The sequence below is a fragment of the Lampetra planeri genome, chromosome 27 (genome assembly GCF_965212315.1).
Source record: "Lampetra planeri chromosome 27, kcLamPlan1.2.h2, whole genome shotgun sequence".
In the NCBI taxonomy this organism is placed as follows: Eukaryota; Metazoa; Chordata; class Hyperoartia; order Petromyzontiformes; family Petromyzontidae; genus Lampetra; species Lampetra planeri.
Genome location: NC_136133.1, coordinates 6,120,082 through 6,141,560, shown reverse-complemented (window position 1 = coordinate 6,141,560; position 21,479 = coordinate 6,120,082). Strand labels below are relative to the sequence as shown.

The window sequence follows — 21,479 nt, the reverse complement described above, 5'->3', positions numbered from 1 at the left end:
CTAGTAGGGTTTATTTAAAATGTTAGCGGTCAATTAATTGGGGGAGGGGAGGGGAGGGGCGGTCACAAGACATCTGGACCACCACCCCGTACAATCCTGTTTCAAGTTGAGTCGCCCAGATGGCGGTGGAACGAGTGGCTCGCACTTGGAGGATTGTGAAATCAAACCCCTGTTTGGGCGTTCACTCGACCCATCATCCCTACCTCGGTGATGGTGGGGTCGATAAAACGTGTACCAGTTTGCAGGGGGAAACGCAACGGTGAATGTCCTAGGGGCCGTCCATAAATGACGTCACGCGATTCTGGACGATTTTTGACCCCCCCCCCTCGTCACACGGCGTCACAAAAAGTCAGACCCCCACTCAAATATGACGTCACAAAGCTCTACCCCCCCCCCCCCTAATAAAACATGCTTCAAATCGCTTTAAACTATTGTCATTGTAGTGCGTATTTAATGTGGCGCTGCACTCTGATGTTGTAGGAGAGGACATTTACTAAAAAGTCTATTTAATTAAGTAGAACGTGTTGTCTATATTTATTTAAAGTTGCGCATTTTGATGTGACGTCACAAATGTCTGACTTCCCCCCCTAGGTGCGTGACGTCATTTATGGACGGCCCCAGTGTGTCATTAGCCCCACGCAATAGACTTCAGCCCGTTCTTGACACTCAATGTATATGGCATTCAAAACCGTCTAAACTGCACGTGTTGTATATTTTAAAGTGTGTGTGTAGACATTATCTGTTTGCTGTGAGGAGCGGTGGTGCAGCGGTTAGCGCTACGCTGCGCTACGAACCCGGCGACCCGAGTTCGATTCCCGCTCACGACCAACGCCAGTGACGATTATCTGTACCGGTCCTGGGACTCCCTTAGGTCGACTCAGCCTGAAAACGAGTACCTAGCGTGGTGTGTAAACATCGCCACTGGGGAGACAAAGGCGGTCGGGCGTTGTGCTAGCCACCCACCCCCTCGTGTGCCGTGTCAACCTTCAAAGGTGCTCGCTAACAGCACTTGCCCCAACAGTCTGTTCAGGCTATACGGGCGATATTTGTCCTTGTGTGTTTGCTGTGTGTCACTCGACGCCCTGGATATCGTCAAATAACATTATACCGGGGATGGCCCCGGTATAATGTTCAGCAATTTCAGCAGTTTTCTTGCTGTGGTTGTCCCACCTGAAAGAACCAAAAGAACCAAGAAGATGAATCCCTGCAGTCACGAAAGCTTTAAATCGAAAAGCAGCCTTGTTCTTCATGGCCCAGTCTCACTACCACCAGTGGCAGACCAGAGAACACGAACAGTCGAACAGTAGCAGGACAATGCCACTATCAGGAAATTCAGAGCTCGGGGTGAGCAGCTACAGAATGGGACCTCTTTGCCAGTATCAAAGTATAAAAAAAAAAATTACCCTTTCTGGCAATAAAACAGGTGTTAGGATGTTCATTCGGCATGCACTGTCAAAATCGTTAAGTTCGTAATGTACAGCCCTCTATTGTTATGTTGAACACTTCAATTACCGATGATGCACGCATTTTCCCCGAGTTGCCTTGGAATGAAATTTAACAATAAACTGCGTTTAGAAAGGTCACAGAGACTCCAGAAGACTGCATTTAGCCACCGTTCCCAAATGTTTATTCGCAATTGAATCCAGCAATCACAAATCCTTGCCCCGCCGCGCTCGAAAATGCCATCTTGCCATTCCAACCATTCCTCCCGCCCTCCGTAAGCGCGTGCAATCGTCGCCCGCAACTCGCCGCCGAGTACGGGTCGACGTTCGAGCACCCGCGCGCGTCTCCTGCGCTCACGCCTCGCTCGCTACACCGGCACCGATCCCGAACACGCCACCGCCTTCCCAAAGCTCTTCACGTGGACGCAGGACACCGCGTAGCTGGAGATGAGCCACAGGTACACGATGCACAGCGTGAACGTGACCGTGAAGCAAAGGCAGGCGACCGCGAGGCCGTTGGCGAAATCGCAAGCGCCCAGGGACATCAGCAAGCGCACCGCGGCCCGAGTCGTTTGCCTGCCCCTGCTGACGATGGCGCGGATCGAGCGGCCGGCGTCTACGGAGCAAAAGCGCAGCGGCGCGCCGGTGCCCGACCGGCGGCCTACGCTGGAATCGTCCGAGTCGCTCGAGGCGAGCTCGCCGTAGGAATCGCTGTCGGTGGCGGAGCGCGTCGGCTGGGCGGCCCTCCGACGGCCAAATTGGGCCAACTCCTCTCGGTGGCCAGTTTCGCCGTTGGTGCCTTGCTTCCGCGAGCAGGCGGGCTCGCGTGACACGCTCCACCGAGGCCGCCGCCGCTGCTGCTGCTGCTGCTGCTGTCGAGACGCCCGTGAACCTTGGTGGCGGCGACAGCGCTGGCTGCGATAGTGTTGGCGGTGATGGCCACGGAACGCCGATGCGCCAGTCGGCTGCGGACCGCGGGGAGTCGACTCGTTGGCCAGGACGGTGCCGGAGAACGAGAGGCCAACGTTGCAATCCAACGAGTTGGCGCCGAGATCCTGACGCAGGAATTCGCGGGACTCGCTCTCGCCGTGGCTCGACTGCGACGGGGTGACGTTCAGCTGGCTTTCCCTGAGGTCAGAATCCAGCAAGCCAGAGCTGAGGTCCTGCGGCAGGAGGTCGTGGAAATCGCCGCAGGTGCCTTTGGGCAGCGAGAAGGCGGCGTGGCTGTGGCCGACTTGGATGTAGCAGCCGTCGCTGGTGCAGACCGACTCCGAGTCGGGGATCAAATACTGCCACTTGCACGGTGCCTCTGGCAGACGAGCGCCGGCCTGCGGCGACGACGGGGACACGGGGTTAAACGTGCGCCGTACTGACACATGGAACAGACAGTCGTACGCTCAAGACGGAGAGTAAAACACGAAGACGGTGAGCTCTAAAGCAGTGGTTCTTCTTCTTAACCTGGGGGTGCACGCCACCGCTGGGGGTGCGAGATGCCCTTTCTCGAGGGTGGCAAGACACGGACAGATTTTAGAAGGTAAATCATCGAAAACACAAATTAAGCACGGGCGACGTAACATTATACATGTTTTTTACAATTGAGAACCAAAACGGTGCAAGGCTATGGTAAAGGTTAAGAACTACTACTCTACACTATACACTACACTATACACTACACTATACACTACACTACTGTACACGACACTATACACTACTAAACACGACATCACTATACACTACTATACACTACACTATAAACTACACTATACAGTACTACTATACACGACACTACACACTACTATACACTACACTATACACTACTAAACACTACACTACTATACACTACACTATAAACTACGCTATACACTACACTACGCTATACACTACACTATACACCAGAGGTGTGGACTCGAGTCATGTGACTTGGACTCGAGTCAGACTCGAGTCATGAATTTGATGACTTGCGACTCGACTTGGACTTGCATAACAATGACTTTGTCCCACCTCTGCTATACACTACACTATACACTACACTACTATACACTACGCTATACACTACACTACTATACAATACACTAAACACTACTAAACACTACACTACGCTATACACTACACTATAAACTACGCTATACACTACACTATACACTACACTATACACTACACTATAAACTACGCTATACACTACACTATACACTACACTATACACTACACCAGTGGTTCTTCTTAACCTGGGGTGCACCACGCCACCCCATGGGGGTTCAAGACAGATTTCTTTTGAGAAGGTAAATCATCAAAAACACAAATTGCGCACGGGCAACGTGAGTCACAACTCACCTTGTTTCAGCAAACCCCGACGTGTTTATTGACATTGTTGAAATGTTTTACGATCGAGAACCAAAGGGGTGCAAAGGCTGCAGTAAAGGTTAAGAACCGCCGCTCTAAACAGCTAATTGTCCAAAGAGCGATTGTTGTTTTTTTTCCTCCCCCCTCAAGTTCTTTCGCACAGTTCAATTACTGATCAAGCACGCATTCCCCCCCCCCCCCCATTACCGTGAAACGTCATTCGCCGATAACTCAGTTGGGAAACCGATATCATTCCCCCCCCCCCCCCCACATTACCGTGAAACGTAATTCGCCGATAACTCAGTTGGGAAACCGATATCATTACCCCACCCCCTCCCTGGCAGTGTACAGGTGTAATGTGAGAATATATCCGGGTAGCTGACGGATCACAACTCATCACGATGATTTGCTCTGCCGGTCCTGGTCCATAGCCAATGGGGGGAAGCCTAGGGGCGTGGCCCTGACGTAATGGAAAGGTGACCGCTGCAAGTAGAGGATTGGTTTTGCTGGCTTTAGCCACAGCCAATGGGGAGACGAGTCAGGGGCGTGGTCCCGGGAGCCTACGATGGAGTCTGGAAGATTCCATAGAGGCTAACCAGGATTGGTGGAAAGGTACCACGTGACCCGGGTATTAAATAGGGGTGGAGACAGGGGCGGTTTCTTCATTAGGGCGATTGGGCGACGCACCACCAATGTCATTCAACCACAGAGTCACGCTAGCCGTCACTGTCAGCCTCTGGATATAGTCCAATCAGCGTCATGTCACGTTCTGTGGAGTACCGCCTCTTTTTGGGCGATTTCACTACGGCTGAGAATCGCCCCGAGTGGCCCCATAGACTTACATTCAAAGATGTTTTTTTTCGAACGGGGGCGCTGCAATGCATTCTCTATGGCTTCCGGGAGGGCATGCACTAACGTGCTTACGTCATCATACGTGCTTACGTCATCATACGTAAGCACGTTTCATCCAACAATATAATTTATCGCCACCTAGTGGAATCTTTAATAAAATAAACTTGAGTGGTTTGTTTTAATAGTGAGTATATAAACAAACAAGATGTATTGTAAGAGTCACTTTATTTTTCATTAATATTAAAGAAGTGAAGTTGCCTTTACATGCTTAAGCTGTTAATTTATTCATTGCATGTGAAGTACCGTTGATGACTCTTGGACACCGTTGGTGAGGCACACGTATTTATTCCGTACAAGTAGTCACAACTGTGGACATACAATACTAGAGGGGGTATCGGCCCCCTCACCCGGCTAGCTGGGAATACACTGCTAGCTATCTCTGACCTACCTCCTAGTCCTCCACTAACGGGCTAGGGGAGGCTGTCTGGCCCGACACTGGTAAGTCGGGCTACGGTACCCGGAGTCCCAGAGCACTAGCTCTGGTTCTCGGGACCACGCCGCTGGCTCGGTCCTGCGCGGCCCTGACAAGGGCGGCGTCCCAGGGGAGTCCAGGGCTCTAGCTAGACGATCTTCGGTCTTCACTGGTTTAGCTTTAACATTCTGCCCCGAGCCCTCTGACACATCCCCCTTTATACTCCACCCCGCTGAGGGGTGGGGCCCCGGGCTGCCTGGTGCGGACGTCGTTGAGAGCACCCCCCCCCCCCCGTGCACTCACGTAGCCCCGCCCACTGTGTTTGTTTCCCATAAGCTGCCATGCATAACGGCTCTCTCTCTAACACCCCTACACATGGGTGGACCTTATCAATCATCCAGACGTTTGCCCCCCCTGAGAGATTTTGCAGGAGCCGCCACTGGGTGGAGACAAACAACACGTGGTCAGAACTAGAACGAACGGAGGAGGAGGCCACGCGAGAGCGGGGGTCCAGGCTGCCACGTGGCTGCGCGCGTCTCTCTCTCTCTCTATCCCTCTCACGCTGTCTGTCAGCAGCGTGAAGGAATGTTGTAATGAAAGACAAATAATAAAGACCGGATTCCAGAAGTCGCTTCCACGACCTTTATTACACAGGCATAGAAACGTGCGTTTAGATTTTGACTGTAATGTCCACACGACGATGAGCCAATTCGCCGCGCTATCATTTGCGATGGCCGGGTCGCTTCTGAGAAAAGAGCTGCCTACCCCAGTGGGGCCTCGCCTCGTGAAATGGAATTAAAAAGTAAATCAATGGCTTGGCAACGTTTTGCTGATTTCTTTATGGGAAGAAAAAAAACACTAAATGTACTGTAAACAGTGACTATGGGTCATTGTTCACTTGAAAATTAACATAGCAGGTCGGGTTCATTAAAAAACTATAGGGTCTCCTCTGCCAACGAACGTGTTAGGTTCCAGAGGTCTGTTCGTAAGTCGATTTGTTCGTAAGTCCAACTTTACTCCTGTCGATTCCAAACATGTTGTACAGCGTGTACACTAAACACGGGGAATGGAATTAAAAGTTGTATAATCTCCTGTAGATGCCACTGATTCTTCACGTTCTGCAGTTGTAGATGCCGCTGGTTCTTCACGTTCTGTAGATGTAGATGCCACTGGTTCTTCACGTTCTGTAGATGTAGATGCCACTAGTTCTTCATGTTCTGCAGATGTAGATACCTCTGGTTCTTCATGTTCTGAAGATGTAGATGCCACTGGTTCTTCACGTTCTGCAGATGTAGATGCCACTGGTTCTTCACGTTCTGCAGATATAGATGCCACTGGTTCTTCACGTTCTGCAGATGTAGATGCCACTGGTTCTTCATGTTCTGAAGATGTAGATGCCACTGGTTCTTCACGTTCTGCAGATGTAGATACCACTGGTTCTTCACGTTCTGCAGATGTAGATACCACTGGTTCTTCACGTTCTGCAGATGTAGATGCCACTGGTTTTTCACGTTCTGTAGCTGTAGATGCCACTGGTTCTTCACGTTCTGCAGATGTAGATGCCACTGGTTCTTCACGTTCTGCAGATGTAGATGCCACTGGTTCTTCACGTTCTGCAGATGTAGATGCCACTGGTTCTTCACGTTCTGCAGATGTAGATGCCACTGGTTCTTCACGTTCTGCAGATGTAGATGCCACTGGTTCTTCACGTTCTGCAGATGTAGATGCCACTGGTTTTTCACGTTCTGTAGATGTAAGTGCAACTGGTTCTTCATGTTCTGTAGATGTAGATGCCATTGGTTCTTCACGTTCTGCAGCTGTAGATGCCACTGGTTCTTCACGTTCTGCAGATGTAGATGCCACTGGTTCTTCACGTTCTACAGATGTAGATGCCACTGGTTCTTCACGTTCTGTAGATGTAGATGCCACTGGTTCTTCGCGTTCTGCAGATGTAGATGCCACTGGTTCTTTGTGTTCTGCAGATGAAGATGCCACTGGTTCTTCATGTTCTGTAGATGTAGATGCCACTGGTTCTTCACGTTCTGTAGATGTAAGTCCAACTGGTTCTTCATGTTCTGCAGATGTAAATGCCACTGGTTCTTCACGTTCTGCAGATGTAGATGCCAACACCGCCATCTATTGCGCGGCGGTTGAACTTACGACTCGGTACGAACAGGCAACTGAACACACGGGGACAGCTTTGTTCGTATCTCTGAAAGTTCGTAAGTCGAGTGTCCGTAAGTAGAGGAGTCCCTGCAGTGCATTTTTTTTCACCGTCACTGAGAAGAAATGAAACACTTTCACGTTTCGCCCGACCGGCCTTCCTCAGCTGCGGGACGTTCCGTGTGTGCGACATCGCCAAAGGCAGCGACGCGGACAATGAACGACTGGACATACCGACGCACAGGGCTGGCATTCATCACGGGTGCCCCCCCCATCCCCCCCGAGTCGCCCAATGTCCCATCGACTTCCCGGCAACTTGCGTCATTCACAGGCGCCCGAGGGTAGAGGGAGCACGACAATTTTGTGAACGCGACGGTGGTTTTCTTTTTGCTCTTCATCATTTCGGTGACCCGGGTCGCGGTTAGCAAATGAGCGCTCGCAGCGATCACCCCGAGTCTTCAAGAAGGTTAAAGAAAATAGAATTACACTTGAGAAGACCGACCAACTTACAAATGACGCATCAATCAGATTTGCTTACCTATTGGTGTGTGTGCGTGTGTGTGCGCGTATGGTGTGTGTGTGTGCGTATGGTGTGTGTGTGTGCGTGTGTGTGCGTATGGTGCGTGTGTGTGTGTGCGTATGGTGCGTGTGTGTGCGTGTGTGTGCGTATGGTGCGTGTGTGTGCGTGTGTGTGCGCGTATGGTGCGTGTGTGTGCGCGTGTGTGTGTTGCGGTAGCGTAACAGCTAGCGCTACGCTGCGCTACAATCCCGGCCTACCCGAGTTCGATTCCCGCTCATGGCAAACACCGGTGATGGTTATCCGAACCGGTTCCGGGCCTACCCTAGGTCGACTCATCCTTAATGAGTACCTGGTGCAGTTTGTAAAAATCGCCACTAGGGGGACAAAGGTGGCCGGGCGTGGTGTTCGCCACTGACCCCCTCGTGTGCCATGCCGGCCTTCATAAGTGCTCACTAAAAACGCTTGCCCCAACAGTCTGTTACAGGCTATACGGGGGATCTTTGTTTTTGGTGCGGTAGCATAGCGGTTGGCGTGCTGCCCTACGAAACCGGCGACCCGAGTTCGATTCCCGCTCACGGCCAACACCAGCGACGATTATATTATCTTAACTGGTCTGGGGCCTCCCCTCGATCGACTCAGCCTCAAATGAGCACCTGGTGCGGTGTGTAAAAACATCGCAACTGGGGAGACAAAGGCGGTCGGGCGTGGCGCTGGCCACCCACCCCCTGGTGTGCAGTTCGGGCCTTCATCGGTGCTGCTCGCCTGTTGAGGCTACGCACGGGCAATCTTTAACCTTGGTGCGAGTCCTTACCAGGTTTTTGGAATCGCGTGCACCCTTTGTGCCTCCTTGGTCCGATCCAGAAGCATCCTGGGTCGAATCCCAGCCAGGGTAATCGTCATCCTCGCTGCGGAGGAGCAACGCGCCGCACGCAAGTCAGGAAGTTGCAATTTTGGGAAGACGGAAAAACTAAAATGCGGTAGGATTTGAAAATAAATTGTGCCGGAACTGATTCAGTTACGTAAAGTTCACTCTTGCCGGCCAGCGAAGAACGCGACAGCAATAACCTCGATGTACGAAGGAGATGCGTTCCCGGAGCGTCGTTCGGATATTTTAGCTTCGTATGTTGAATAACTTCTAACGTTAGAACCCAGCCTTTCGTAATTCGCCATTTCACACCATAAACACACTTCGTAACTTACCAGTCGTACTGTAAACAAAGACAATTACTAATGAAAATAATGTCATAGTTTATACCGCACAGTATTAAATGACAAATGAAAGAAAAATAGTGAAGAAACATAATACAGGACCATACATCGATTGATTTATTATTCACCATTGGAACCTGCTTTGCGAGTCGTAAAATATGATAATTGTTGTTTTACCCTTTTATTTGGCAACAAAACTGACACCTTTTTTTACAAGGAGCCATGTTTCCATTGACCACAATACATGCGGTGCGCCTTTTGGCGTCATCTGGTCCAACACCAAGTGAGACTAGGCTCTAAGGAAAGCTGTCTCGGGTGTGGACCAATCAATTTCAAGGACAGTGCATACATTATCAGAGTTGTGTTTTTTGTTTGCATTCCGACCGCAGGTATTGTGGTCAATGCAAACATGACTCCTTGTAAAAAAAGGTGTCAGTTTTGTTGCCAGATAAAAGGGTTAAAAAAAACAATTAGCATATCTGATGTATTATTCACTCGTTCATGCCAGTGAATTAATTAACTGTTTGACTATATTTTATCGAACATATATACGCATATCTAGGTGTGACGGACGGGTCATTGAACCGACAAAAGGTTGTTAGCGTCCGTCATACCTATGCACGTGCCCATGGCGGTGGTGATGGTGGTGATGGTGGTGATGCCGCTTTGTAAGATCACTGCTGAGGTTCATCTTCATCGCCTGGTCGATGTCATGCTTCATCAGGTGGATGGTATTTTCCATCTCCTGCAGCGGTCACACGAAAGACACTCGACTGATTCGGAGTAAGACCTCTGCTGTTAAACTGGAGCCAGTCATATGCACACTGCCCAGGTATGGGAAACTCTCCACTCTCTCCACAACTGCCCCATCACCGATTGGGAGTTGTGGGGGTGGAGTGTCCGATGGTACAAAATACCCAGGCAGGTGCTTACTCACACACTCACTCGCACACTCTCACACACACTCACACACACTCACACACTCTCATACACTCACACACGCTCTCACACACTCTCACACACTCTCACACACTCACTCGCACACTCTCGCACACACTCACACACACTCACACACTCTCATACACTCACACACTCTCATACACTCACACACACTCTCACACACACTCACACACTCTCTCACACACACACTCACTCACACACTCACTCGCACACTCACACACACACTCTCACACACACACTCTCACACACACTCACACACTCTCACACACAAACACACTCTCACACACACTCTCACACACACGCTCACACACACACTCACACACACTCATACACACTTCCTCTCACACTCACTCAAACACTCACTGACACACTCTCACACACACACACTCTCACACACACACTCACACACACCAACACACACCAACACACACTCTCACACACACTCTCACACACACACTCTCACACACACCCACTCACTCACACACTCACTCGCACACTCACACACACTCTCACACACACACTCTCCCACACTTACTCACACACTCACTCAAACCCTCACTCGCACACTCACACACTCACACACTCTCACGCACACTCACACACACTCACATCAACACACACTCACACACTTTCACACACTCTCACACACACTCACACACACACTCTCTCACACTCACTCACTCACACACTCACTCACACACACACTCACGCACACTCTCACACACTCACTCACTCACACTCTCACAAACTCACACACACTCTCACAAACTCACAGACTCTCTCACTCTCACACACTCACACACACACTCTCACTCACACACTCACGCACACTCTCACACATAACAATCAGAAAGACATTTTCTTGATCGGATTTTGAAAAAAACTAAAATGTAACAATATTACCAGAGAGCCGCAATGCACACCGCGCTGAGTGAATAGGAGAGACGGTGGTGGGTGGTTGTGGTGATTGGTGGTGGTTGGTGGTGCTGGTTGTGGTTGTTGGTAGTGGTTGTGGTGATTGGTGGTGGTTGGTGATTGTGGTGGTTGGTGCTGGTGGTTGTGGTGATTGGTGGTGGTGGTTGTGGTGGTTGGTGGTGGTGGTTGGTGATGGTGGGTGGTGGTTGTTGTGGTGGTTGGTGGTGGTGGTTGTTGTGGTGGTTGGTGGTGGTGGTTGGTGATGGTGGATGCTGGTGGTTGGTTCTGGTGGTTGGGGCTGGTGATTGTTGATGGTTGGTGGTGGATGGTGGTATGGGCATTCATAAATAAATAAATAACGTCTCCAACCGCCGCTTCAAGAGCCCCCACCCCAGGGGGGGGGGAGGGGGGCTGCGAATCGGTACGCGGTGGGGGAGGAGGAGGAGGCGTCTCACCCGCACCCTGCCGGACAGCGACCCCAGCAGAGGCCCTGCAGCCTCCATGTCCACAGCGCTCACGCCTGGCGAGCCCCGTGACCACCAACGGCGGTGGGTGCCCCGCCCACTCGGCCCCCGTGACCACCAACGGTCGTGAGTGCCCCGCCCACTCGCCCCCCCCCCCGTGACCACCAACGGCGGTGGTTGCCCCGCCCACTCGGCCCCCCCCCGTGACCACCAACTGTCGTGAGTGCCCCGCCCACTCGGCCCCCCCCCACCGTGACCACCAACGGTCGTGAGTGCCCCGCCCACTCGCCCCCCCCCCCGTGACCACCAACGGTCGTAGGTGCTCCACCCACTCGCCCCCCCCCCGTGACCACCAACGGTCGTGAGTGCCCCGCCCACTCGCCCCCCCCCCCGTGACCACCAACGGTCGTGAGTGCACCTCCCACTCGGCCCCCCCCCCCCGTGACCACCAACGGTCGTGAGTGCACCTCCCACTCCGCCCCGTGACCTCTCCACTCCGCAACTGGATGCACGTACGGTGAGTTTATGATTCTAAAACAGCTCCATCGCCATACCTCCCACCCTTTAAACCTTACTCAGCGATTGCCCTCAATGCCGATGTACTTGCCCCCGTCATAGAAACGCGGAATTGTCCATCGCCGTCTCAGCACCGCGTCAATGCTCAGTCCCAGCAGTGGCGTCGCACGTCCACGACTTCAACTTGACCTCTGATCTTCTTGGTTCTTTCGGTAAAGTCACGTAAAATGGAAATGATAAAATAATAAAAATAAAACATAATAAAATAATTAGTGAGAATGATTTTATTGTTTTATTTTTATTATTTCCATTTTACGTGACTTTTTAATAAAATAATAAAAATAAAACATAATAAAATAATTAGTGAGAATGATTTTATGTTTTATTTTTATTATTTTATTATTTTCATTTTACGTGACTTTTTTTTATAAAATAATAAAAATAAAACAATAAAATAATTAGTGAGAATTATTTTATTATTTTTATTTTTATTATTTTATCATTTCCATTTTACGTGACTTTACCGAAAGAACCAAGAAGATGAATCCCTGCAGTCACGAAAGCTTAAAATCGACATTTGACCTCTGATGTCTGTGGCACGCGGTCACCAGCAGGTGGCAGTAGCGGCGCGGCGTCGCTGTTCGAAAATTTAGAATCTTTATCCGGACTCCGCCTACTTGCAGGAGGAGGAAATCCGATGAGCCATGAGCTCTTCGCTTCACAGATGCCCAGTACGGGGCCACGGGGGATGGGGGGTGGGGGTTAGCAAGTGACAACAGCAGCAGCTAACAATGCGTGGAAGAAAAAAATAAACACGATGGGAGTGCCGAAAGTCGAGTAAAATTGTAAGCAAGTCACTAAATATTAATAGATGAGTTTTTTTCTATCAAGATTGTTCAAGGCAGCAACAAGAACAGCACCCACACCAACATAACACCACGAAGCAGCAGCAGCTCCCCAATACTCCGAGCAGAGGGGACGTGGATGTTTTACCAACGCGCAGAGTCAGAATCTTTATTTAGACTTCTTCTGCAAGAGGAATCTGATGAGCCATGAAGCTCTTCGTTTCGCACATGTCCAGTGCGGGGCAGGTCAGCAAGTTACAAGTACAGCAGCAAACGACACACGCAGCGAGAACGTGTTTATGAAGTTGCTCTGTGCTATCTTGATTTGAAGCTTTCGTGACTGCAGGAATCCATCATCTTTGGTTCTTTCGGTAAAGTCACGTAGGTAGAAAATAAAATAAATCACGACGTTTCGGGCGCAACACAAGCGTCCATCATCAGGTGGGGAAGCCATGGTCTGCTGCTGATGCAGACTGTTTTTAAAGGTTTTCAATGGGTGGGTAGCCCAAGGGTCATAAAGAAGTGGCCGGGGCTAGTGATGTTAATGTGAGAAATTAGCGTGGAACTGTAAGATAGATAGGAGAGCGGCCTCCTGGACGAGGGCACGGAAGTGGCTATGTTAATGTGAGAGATTAGCATGATGTTAATGTGAGAACTTAGAGGGCACGGAAGTGGCTATATTAATGTGAGAGATTAGCATGATGTTAATGTGAGAACTTAGAGGGCACGGAAGTGACTATGTTAATGTGAGAGATTAGCATGATGTTAATGTGAGGACTTAGAGGGCACGGAAGTGGCTATGTTAATGTGAGGGATTAGCATGATGTTAAAGTGAGGACTTAGAGGGCACAGAAGTAGCTATGTTAATGTGAGGGATTAGCATGATGTTAATGTGAGAACTTAGAGGGCACGGAAGTGGCTATGTTAATGTGAGGGATTAGCATGATGTTAATGTGAGAAATTAGAGGGCACGGAAGTGGCTATGTTAATGTGAGGGATTAGCATGATGTTAATGTGAGAACTTAGAGGGCACGGAAGTGGTATTGTTAATGCGAGAGATTAGCATGATGTTAATGTGAGAACTTAGAGGGCACGGAAGTGGCTATGTTAATGTGAGGGATTAGCATGATGTTAAAGTGAGGACTTAGAGGGCACAGAAGTAGCTATGTTAATGTGAGGGATTAGCATGATGTTAATGTGAGAACTTAGAGGGCACGGAAGTGGTATTGTTAATGCGAGAGATTAGCATGATGTTCATGTGAGAGATTAGTACGATGTTAATGTGAGGACTTAGAGGGCACGGAAGAGGCTATGTTAATGTGAGGGTTTAGCATGATGTTCATGTGAGAGATTAGTACGATGTTAATGTGAGGACTTAGAGGGCACAGAAGTGGCTATGTTAATGTGAAAGATTATCATGATGTTAATGTGAGAGATTAGCACGATGTTAATGTGAGGACGTAGAGGGCACGGAAGTGGCTATGTTAATGTGAGGGATTAGGATGATGTTAATGTGAGGACTTAGAGGGCACAGGAGTGGCTATGTTAATGTGAGAGATTAGCATGATGTTAATGTGAGAACTTAGAGGGCACGGAAGTGGCTATATTAATGTGAGAGATTAGCATGATGTTAATGTGAGAACTTAGAGGGCACGGAAGTGACTATGTTAATGTGAGAGATTAGCATGATGTTAATGTGAGGACTTAGAGGGCACGGAAGTGGCTATGTTAATGTGAGGGATTAGCATGATGTTAAAGTGAGGACTTAGAGGGCACAGAAGTAGCTATGTTAATGTGAGGGATTAGCATGATGTTAATGTGAGAACTTAGAGGGCACGGAAGTGGCTATGTTAATGTGAGGGATTAGCATGATGTTAATGTGAGAACTTAGAGGGCACGGAAGTGGTATTGTTAATGCGAGAGATTAGCATGATGTTAATGTGAGAACTTAGAGGGCACGGAAGTGGCTATGTTAATGTGAGGGATTAGCATGATGTTAAAGTGAGGACTTAGAGGGCACAGAAGTAGCTATGTTAATGTGAGGGATTAGCATGATGTTAATGTGAGAACTTAGAGGGCACGGAAGTGGTATTGTTAATGCGAGAGATTAGCATGATGTTCATGTGAGAGATTAGTACGATGTTAATGTGAGGACTTAGAGGGCACGGAAGAGGCTATGTTAATGTGAGGGTTTAGCATGATGTTCATGTGAGAGATTAGTACGATGTTAATGTGAGGACTTAGAGGGCACAGAAGTGGCTATGTTAATGTGAAAGATTATCATGATGTTAATGTGAGAGATTAGCACGATGTTAATGTGAGGACGTAGAGGGCACGGAAGTGGCTATGTTAATGTGAGGGATTAGGATGATGTTAATGTGAGGACTTAGAGGGCACAGGAGTGGCTATGTTAATGTGAGGGATTAGCATGATGTTAATGTGAGGACTTAGAGGGCACGGAAGAGGCTATGTTAATGTGAGGGATTAGCATGATGTTAATGTGAGGCTTTAAAGGGCACGGAAGTGGCTATGTTAATGTGAGGGATTACATATCATGATATGTAAATTCCTTTGTCAAGGCCCTCTCCTCCTCTAACCCAGCTTAAATATACGCTGCCAAGCTTGGTGGTGTTCATTAGGACGCTGTCTTTTCGACAGACCTGTTCTTCACCTGAGGACGGCTGCTTGCGTTGTGGCCGAAACGTCGTGAGAATTATATTTTATTATGTTGTATTTTTATTACTTTATTATTTCCCTTCTACGTGACTTTACCGAAAGAACCAAGAAGATGAATCCCTGCAGTCACGAAAGCTTTAAATCGAAATTCACTCTATATAAGTTGGGGAGAGGGCCTTGGATCGGACAAAGTGGCAAGTGGCAATGCCTCAAGTCCTAGCGGCCGTGAATTAATTCTCCTTGCAGCCGAATCAGAACGTGGCCGTTGTAAACTCCACTTTGTGGCCTGAGACACGTGGAGGTGGTTAGCCGGGAATGATTATCCTGACCACTCTGCCGCCTTCAGGCAAGGGGGGGGACGGTCGTGCACAATCATCATCGTGATCATCATCATCGTGGGGGGCTTTAGGTGGACTGCAACCCAGGGACATCCGCCAGCTGGAGGAGCCTCCAGAGATGAAGTGAACAGTTGATTCATTTGTGAATGCTGCATTTGTATTTGTTGTTCGCCTTGTAAAACGTACATTGAATTTTTCCTTAACTTTGTTTTCCTTTTGAAAGTATTACTAGGGGCCTCGCAGTACCTGTAGCCCAGGGGCCTACACAATCTTAAATCCGGCCCTGATCGTGATCCATGGTGGGGGGGGGGGGGCAGATAGCCCGTTAGGTGTTCGCTGAACATTCTGTCACTTTGTTTGCACTCTGTGGTCGTCATGTGCAGAAGTATCATGCAACGCTTTCGCCCTACCCTCCTCCTCCTTGGCGAGATGTGGCGTCACGGTGGCTAGGAGATGCTAACTACCTCGCCTGGTATACAGGAGGTCGTGGGTTCGATCCAGACTCTAACGTCTGCTGTATATTTTAAGTGTCCGTGTCTCTTTCTCTTTCATTATCATCACGGTGGCTAGGAGATGTTAACTACCTCGCCTGATATACATGAGGTTATCGGTTCGATCCCGACCCTGACGCCTGCTGCTGTATATTTGGAGTTTGCGTGCCTGTTTCTCTGATCATCATCACGGTGGCTTGGAGATGTTAACTACCTCGCCTGGTATACAGGAGGTCGTGATTTCGATCCCGACCATGACGCCTGCTGCTGTATATTTGGAATTTGAAACTCTCCCTCTCTCTCTCCCCGTGGTCGCGTGGATTTGTCTCTGGGTCCTCCGTTTTTTCCCTCCACATTTAGAATAAACATCACGCGTTTAAGAGTATTTGCCTGCTATACATTTCCACTTGATGATGATGAAACGCCACTTCCGTTGAGCTATCATTTGTGATGTCCAGGTCGCTTCTGAAAAAAACCCAGCGACTACATAGCAGCTCAGAGAGTGGGGCCTTACCTGGTAAAATAAAAATAAAATATCTTCTTGGTTCTTTCGGTAAAGTCACGTAGAAGGGAAATAATAAAATAATAAAAATAAAACATAATAAAATAATTCTCACGACGTTTCGGCCACAACGCAAGCAGCCGTCCTCAGGTGAAGAACAGGTCTGTCGGAAAGACAGCGTCTAAATGAACACCACCAGGCTTGGCAGCGTATATTTAAGCTGGGTTGGAGGGGGAAGAGCGCCTTGACTAAATAATTTGCATATCAAGAGGAATTTAGCATATTTATGGGAAATGCAGATATGCTTCGTGTCATTGTGACCTTTAAATTGAGTTTCCTTCCAGCGACATCACAGCACCCGGCCAGGCACCCCCACACCCACCTTGGGGGAGGGATGGTGGGGGGGTGATCTGGGGGGGGGAGGGGTGATCTGGGGGGGGTGATCTGGGGGGGATGGGTGATCTGGGGGGGAGGGGTGATCTGGGGGGGGGGTGATCTGGGGGGGAGGGGTGATCTGGGGGGGATGGGTGATCTGGGGGGGGGGGGGGGGTGATCTGGGAGGGGTGATCTGGGGGGGAGGGGTGATCTGGGGGGAGGGGTGATCTGGGGGGAGTGATCTGAGTTAGAGGGGGGGGGGGGACCGACTCTTTATCTGCTGGGTATAAAACAAGTAAACGGATGGGCGTACAGAGGGCGGGGCGGGTGGTGGTGGAGGTGGTGGAGGTGGTGGTCGTGGTGGAGGTGGTGGTGGTGGAGGAAAGTGGGAGGGGGACTTCTCGCCATTGTTTCAGCTGCCGCGCCGGTCGGGACATGGAGGCGAAGCGCAGGAAACGCACACGTGGTTGTGCCAAGTCCAGTGGGCTGACGAACAGCCGGGCATCACCTTGGCATCACCTTGGCATCACCTTGGCACCAGCCGGGCATCACCTTGGCATCACCTTGGCATCACCTTGGCACCAGCTGGGCATCACCTTGGCATCACCTTGGCACCGTCCTGGCTCCACTGTGGCAGCTCGCCGCAGGCTTTTTTTTAATCTTTTATATTAAGTTCGCTTGCTTGCTTGCTTGCTTACGGCCGTGCAAATCTTTCGGTCGTTTTTTAACCCACTTCCCGTGATCCAATCGAGCTGACATTTTCCACACAGACTCGTTGTGCGTGACAATTAATGTTCGTGAAAATTTTTTTCCAAAATTTTACACTTTTTAGGACAAAAATATTATATTTAATTACCAATTGCTTAATGGTGGCAGGCAATCATCTGACCCATAGGTGGCAGCCATCTCAAGCCAGAGGACGAGAGGACTCTAGCCGCCACGCATATAAAGGATTTATAGTGAAAAACTTTGTTTTTACTGGTTATACTTGTTAACCTCCTAAAAGTTCACGAGCGTTTCTCGCTCCACCCCCCACCGCGTGTTTTATTGCCCGCGTGAGTGCCCGCGTGCGTGCGTGCGATGTATTCCAGACCACCACACACGGACAAAGCCACGAACCTCAATAACACAATCTCACTTTCATAATAATAATGAGAAGAAGAAATCAGGCACTGCCCCCTCCTCCCCGCATTGACCAGAGTGGCGAAGTATGGTTGTTAAAAATATATAATTACCAACATGGCCTGGAAATCGGACTCCTTCCCACGTTCACATCTCTCCCGCGTAAAAACCCGAGCGAGCAACGTTCGCACGCGTCCCATCAGCAACACGTGGCCTCCTTTATCGCCGCACCGTTCGAGGAGCACGTGGTCCGACACGAAGCTAACGCCCCCTGGGGACCCGTGTTTGGTTGACCCGTTCGGTGTCTCATGAGCAGAGCGCAGAGGTCGCAAACGGGTTTTCATTCCTTACCCGTAGCCGTACCCGGCAGCACCAGGGTCGCAAATGGGTACCCGTACGGGAACCCGTTCCCTACCCGTACCCTACCCGAAATGAGTGACAAACGGTTACTCACCGGTGACTCACGGCCTACCCGTACCCGTACCCGGCCGCACCAGGGTCGCAAACGGGTACCTGTAACCGTACCCGGCCGGGTAGCCGGGTATCGGGTAGGGTACGGGTATCGGGTACCCGGTTGCGACCTCTGGCAGAGCGTGTGTGGCCCCGTGGCCCCATGGCCCCTTGCCCCATGGCCCCGTGTGGCCCCGTGTGGCCCCGTGCCCCATGGCCCCGTGTGGGCCCATGTGGCCCCGTGTGGCCCCGTGTGGCCCCGTGCCCCATGGCCCCGTGTGGGCCCGTGTGGCCCCGTGTGGCCCCGTGTGGCCCCGTGGCCCCGTGCCCCATGGCCCCGTGTGGCCCCGTGTGGCCCCGTGTGGCCCCATGGCCCCGTGTGGCCCCGTGTGGCCCCGTGTGGCCCCGTGTGGCCCCGTGTGGCCCCCCGCGAGAACGCGGTGCCATGGGCGGGCGCGTCGCCTTCGTTCCAGACAGACGCAGCGGCGAGTGAGGAGCGGGGAGGCGAGATCCCTCGTGTGCGTGACGCAGGGCGCTGCGCCCAGGGGTGTCCGCGCTCTCGAGTCTCTTTTCGTGTCGGGACATCGAGCGCAGCAGCAGCAAGAACCAGCAGCAGCAAGAACCAGCAGCAGAAGAAGACGCAGCAGCAGTAGGAACCAGCAGCAGCAGAAGACGTAGCAGCAGCAGAAGACGTAGGAGGAGCAGCAGTAAGAACAAGCAGCAGCAGGAGCAGCAGCAACAGTAGTAGCAGCAGCAGTAGCAGCAGCAGTCGCGCAACGCGAGCTGTCCTCCCCGTCGTCGCCTCCGCCCTCGATGGCTGCTGGGTCCCAATCAGAAGACCCGCGCCCGGGGCTCCGCGGGTCCCCTTGACGGGGCCAGTGTCGGGGGGGTGGGAGGTGTGGGAGTCAGAGGGGGAGGGGCAGGTGGGGGAGTCAGGGGGGGGGGGCAGGTAGGGGAGGTGGGGGAATCAGAGAGTGGGGGAGGTGGGGGAGTCAGTGTCGGGGGGGGAGGTGGGGGAGCCAGAGGTGGGGGAGCTAGAGGGGGGGGGAGGTGGGGGAGGTGGGGGGGGGCGAGGTGGGGGAGGTGGGGGAGCTAGACGGGGGGGGAGGTGGGGGAGCCAGAGGGGGGGGCGAGGTGGGGGAGGTGGGGGAGGTGGGGGAGCTAGAGGGGGGGGGAGGTGGGGGAGGTGGGGGGGGGGCGAGGTGGGGGAGGTGGGGGAGGTGGGGGAGCCAGAGGGGGGGGCGAGGTGGGGGAGGTTGGGGAGGTGGGGGAGCTAGTGTCGGGGGGGTGGGAGGTGTGGGAGTCAGAGGGGGAGGGGCAGGTGGGGGAGTCAGGGGGGGGGGGCAGGTAGGGGAGGTGGGGGAATCAGAGAGTGGGGGAGGTGGGGGAGTCAGTGTCGGGGGGGGAGGTGGGGGAGCCAGAGGTGGGGGAGCTAGAGGGGGGGGGAGGTGGGGGAGGTGGGGGGGGCGAGGTGGGGGAGGTGGGGGAGCTAGACGGGGGGGGGAGGTGGGGGAGCCAGAGGGGGGGGCGAGGTGGGGGAGGTGGGGGAGGTGGGGGAGCTAGAGGGGGGGGGAGGTGGGGGAGGTGGGGGGGGGCGAGGTGGGGGAGGTGGGGGAGGTGGGGGAGCCAGAGGGGGGGGCGAGGTGGGGGAGGTTGGGGAGGTGGGGGAGCTAGTGTCGGGGGGGAGGTGGAGGAGCCAGGGGGGGGTAGGTGGGCGAGGTGGGGGGGAGACAGAGGGGGGGGGGGGAGTGCCGCTCGCAAGGACCGCGGCGAGTCGCCGTCAGTCGTGGAGTCTCTGCTCGAGTCGTCGTTCCGACTCGTTCCGACTCCGACTCGGAGGATGCGGTGAACGGGGATCGAGCGCGCGCCTCGAGAAGTGACGGTGAGCGCGTCGCGCGACAAGCCTCTCGCAGGCTACGCGGGTGACCTTTGTCTGTGTGTGTGCGCCTTGTGTGGTGTGTGTGTGAGTCTGTGTGTGAGTCTGTGTGTGTGTGAGTCTGTGTGTGAGTCTCTGTGTGTGTGTGTGAGTCTGTGTGTGAGTCTGTGTGTGTGTGAGTCTGTGTGTGAGTCTCTGTGTGTGTGTGTGAGTCTGTGTGTGAGTTTGTGTGTGTGTGAGTGAGTCTGTATGTGAGTGAGTCTGTGTGTGTGTGAGTCTGTGTGTGAGTGAGTCAGTGTGTGAGTGAGTCTGTTTGTGTGTGTGTGTGTGAGTCTGTGTGTGTGTGAGTCTGTGTGTGAGTGAGTCAGTGTGTGAGTGAGTCTGTGTATGTGTGTGAGTCTGTGTGTGTGTGAGTATGTGTGTGTGTGTGAGTCTGTGTGTGTGTGAATGAGTCTCTGTGTGTGTGTGTGTGAGTCTGTGGGTGAGTCTGTGTGTGAGTGAGTCTGTGTGTGAGTCTGTGTATGTGTGAGTCTGTGTGTGAGTGAGTCTCTGTGGGTGTGAGTCTGTGTGTGTGTGTGTGAGTCTGTGTGTGAGTGAGTCTGTGTGTGAGTGAGTCTGTGTGTGAGTGAGTCTGTGTGTGAGTGAGTCTGTGTGTGTGTGTGTGAGTCTGTGTGTGTGTGTGTGAGTATGTGTGTGTGTGTGAGTCTGTGTATGTGTGTGAGTCTGTGTGTGTGAGTGAGTCTGTGTGTGAGTGAGTCTGTGTGTGTGTGTGTGAGTCTGTGTGTGTGTGTGTGAGTATGTGTGTGAGTCTGTGTATGTGTGTGAGTCTGTGTATGTGTGTGAGTCTGTGTGTGTGAGTCTGTGCGTCTGTGGGTGTGAGTCTGTGTGTGTGTGAGTCTGTGTGTGTGTGTGAGTCTGTGCGTCTGTGGGTGTGAGTCTGTGTTTGTGTGT

The 21,479-nt window shown here is 51.8% G+C and overlaps 2 protein-coding genes across 2 annotated transcripts in view; one reads left to right on the top strand and one right to left on the bottom strand.

Annotated features, from left to right (window-relative positions):
* Nucleotides 1-1,600: 1,600 nt before the first annotated feature.
* On the bottom strand, nt 1,601-11,422 carry LOC144728074 (uncharacterized). Its single transcript, XM_078607363.1, has 4 exons — nt 11,329-11,422; nt 9,613-9,743; nt 8,601-8,694; nt 1,601-2,770 (listed from the first exon to the last, which is right to left on the bottom strand). The coding sequence occupies exons 1-4, from the start codon at nt 11,374-11,376 to the stop codon at nt 1,811-1,813; spliced, it is 1,233 nt and encodes a 410-aa protein (XP_078463489.1). The 5' UTR covers nt 11,377-11,422; the 3' UTR covers nt 1,601-1,810.
* Nucleotides 11,423-20,451: 9,029 nt separating this feature from the next.
* Nucleotides 20,452-21,479, top strand: part of LOC144727901 (ATP-sensitive inward rectifier potassium channel 11-like) — a 19,021-nt gene continuing 17,993 nt past the window's right edge. The window contains exon 1 of the mRNA XM_078607038.1: nt 20,452-20,534. The gene's annotated coding sequence lies outside the window, so the exon portion shown is untranslated. The remainder of the gene's footprint in view (nt 20,535-21,479) is intronic.

Coding starts and splice junctions, on each gene's coding strand:
- LOC144728074 (XM_078607363.1), bottom strand. CDS start 11,376: ATGGAGGCTGCAGGGCCTCTGCTGGGGTCGCTGTCCGGCAGGGTGCGG. Junction 8,695..9,612: donor CGCCATGGGCACGTGCATAG/GTATGACGGACG, acceptor GCTCCTCCGCAG/CGAGGATGACGATTACCCTG. Junction 2,771..8,600: donor CACGCGATTCCAAAAACCTG/GTAAGGACTCGC, acceptor TCGTCGCCGCAG/GCCGGCGCTCGTCTGCCAGA.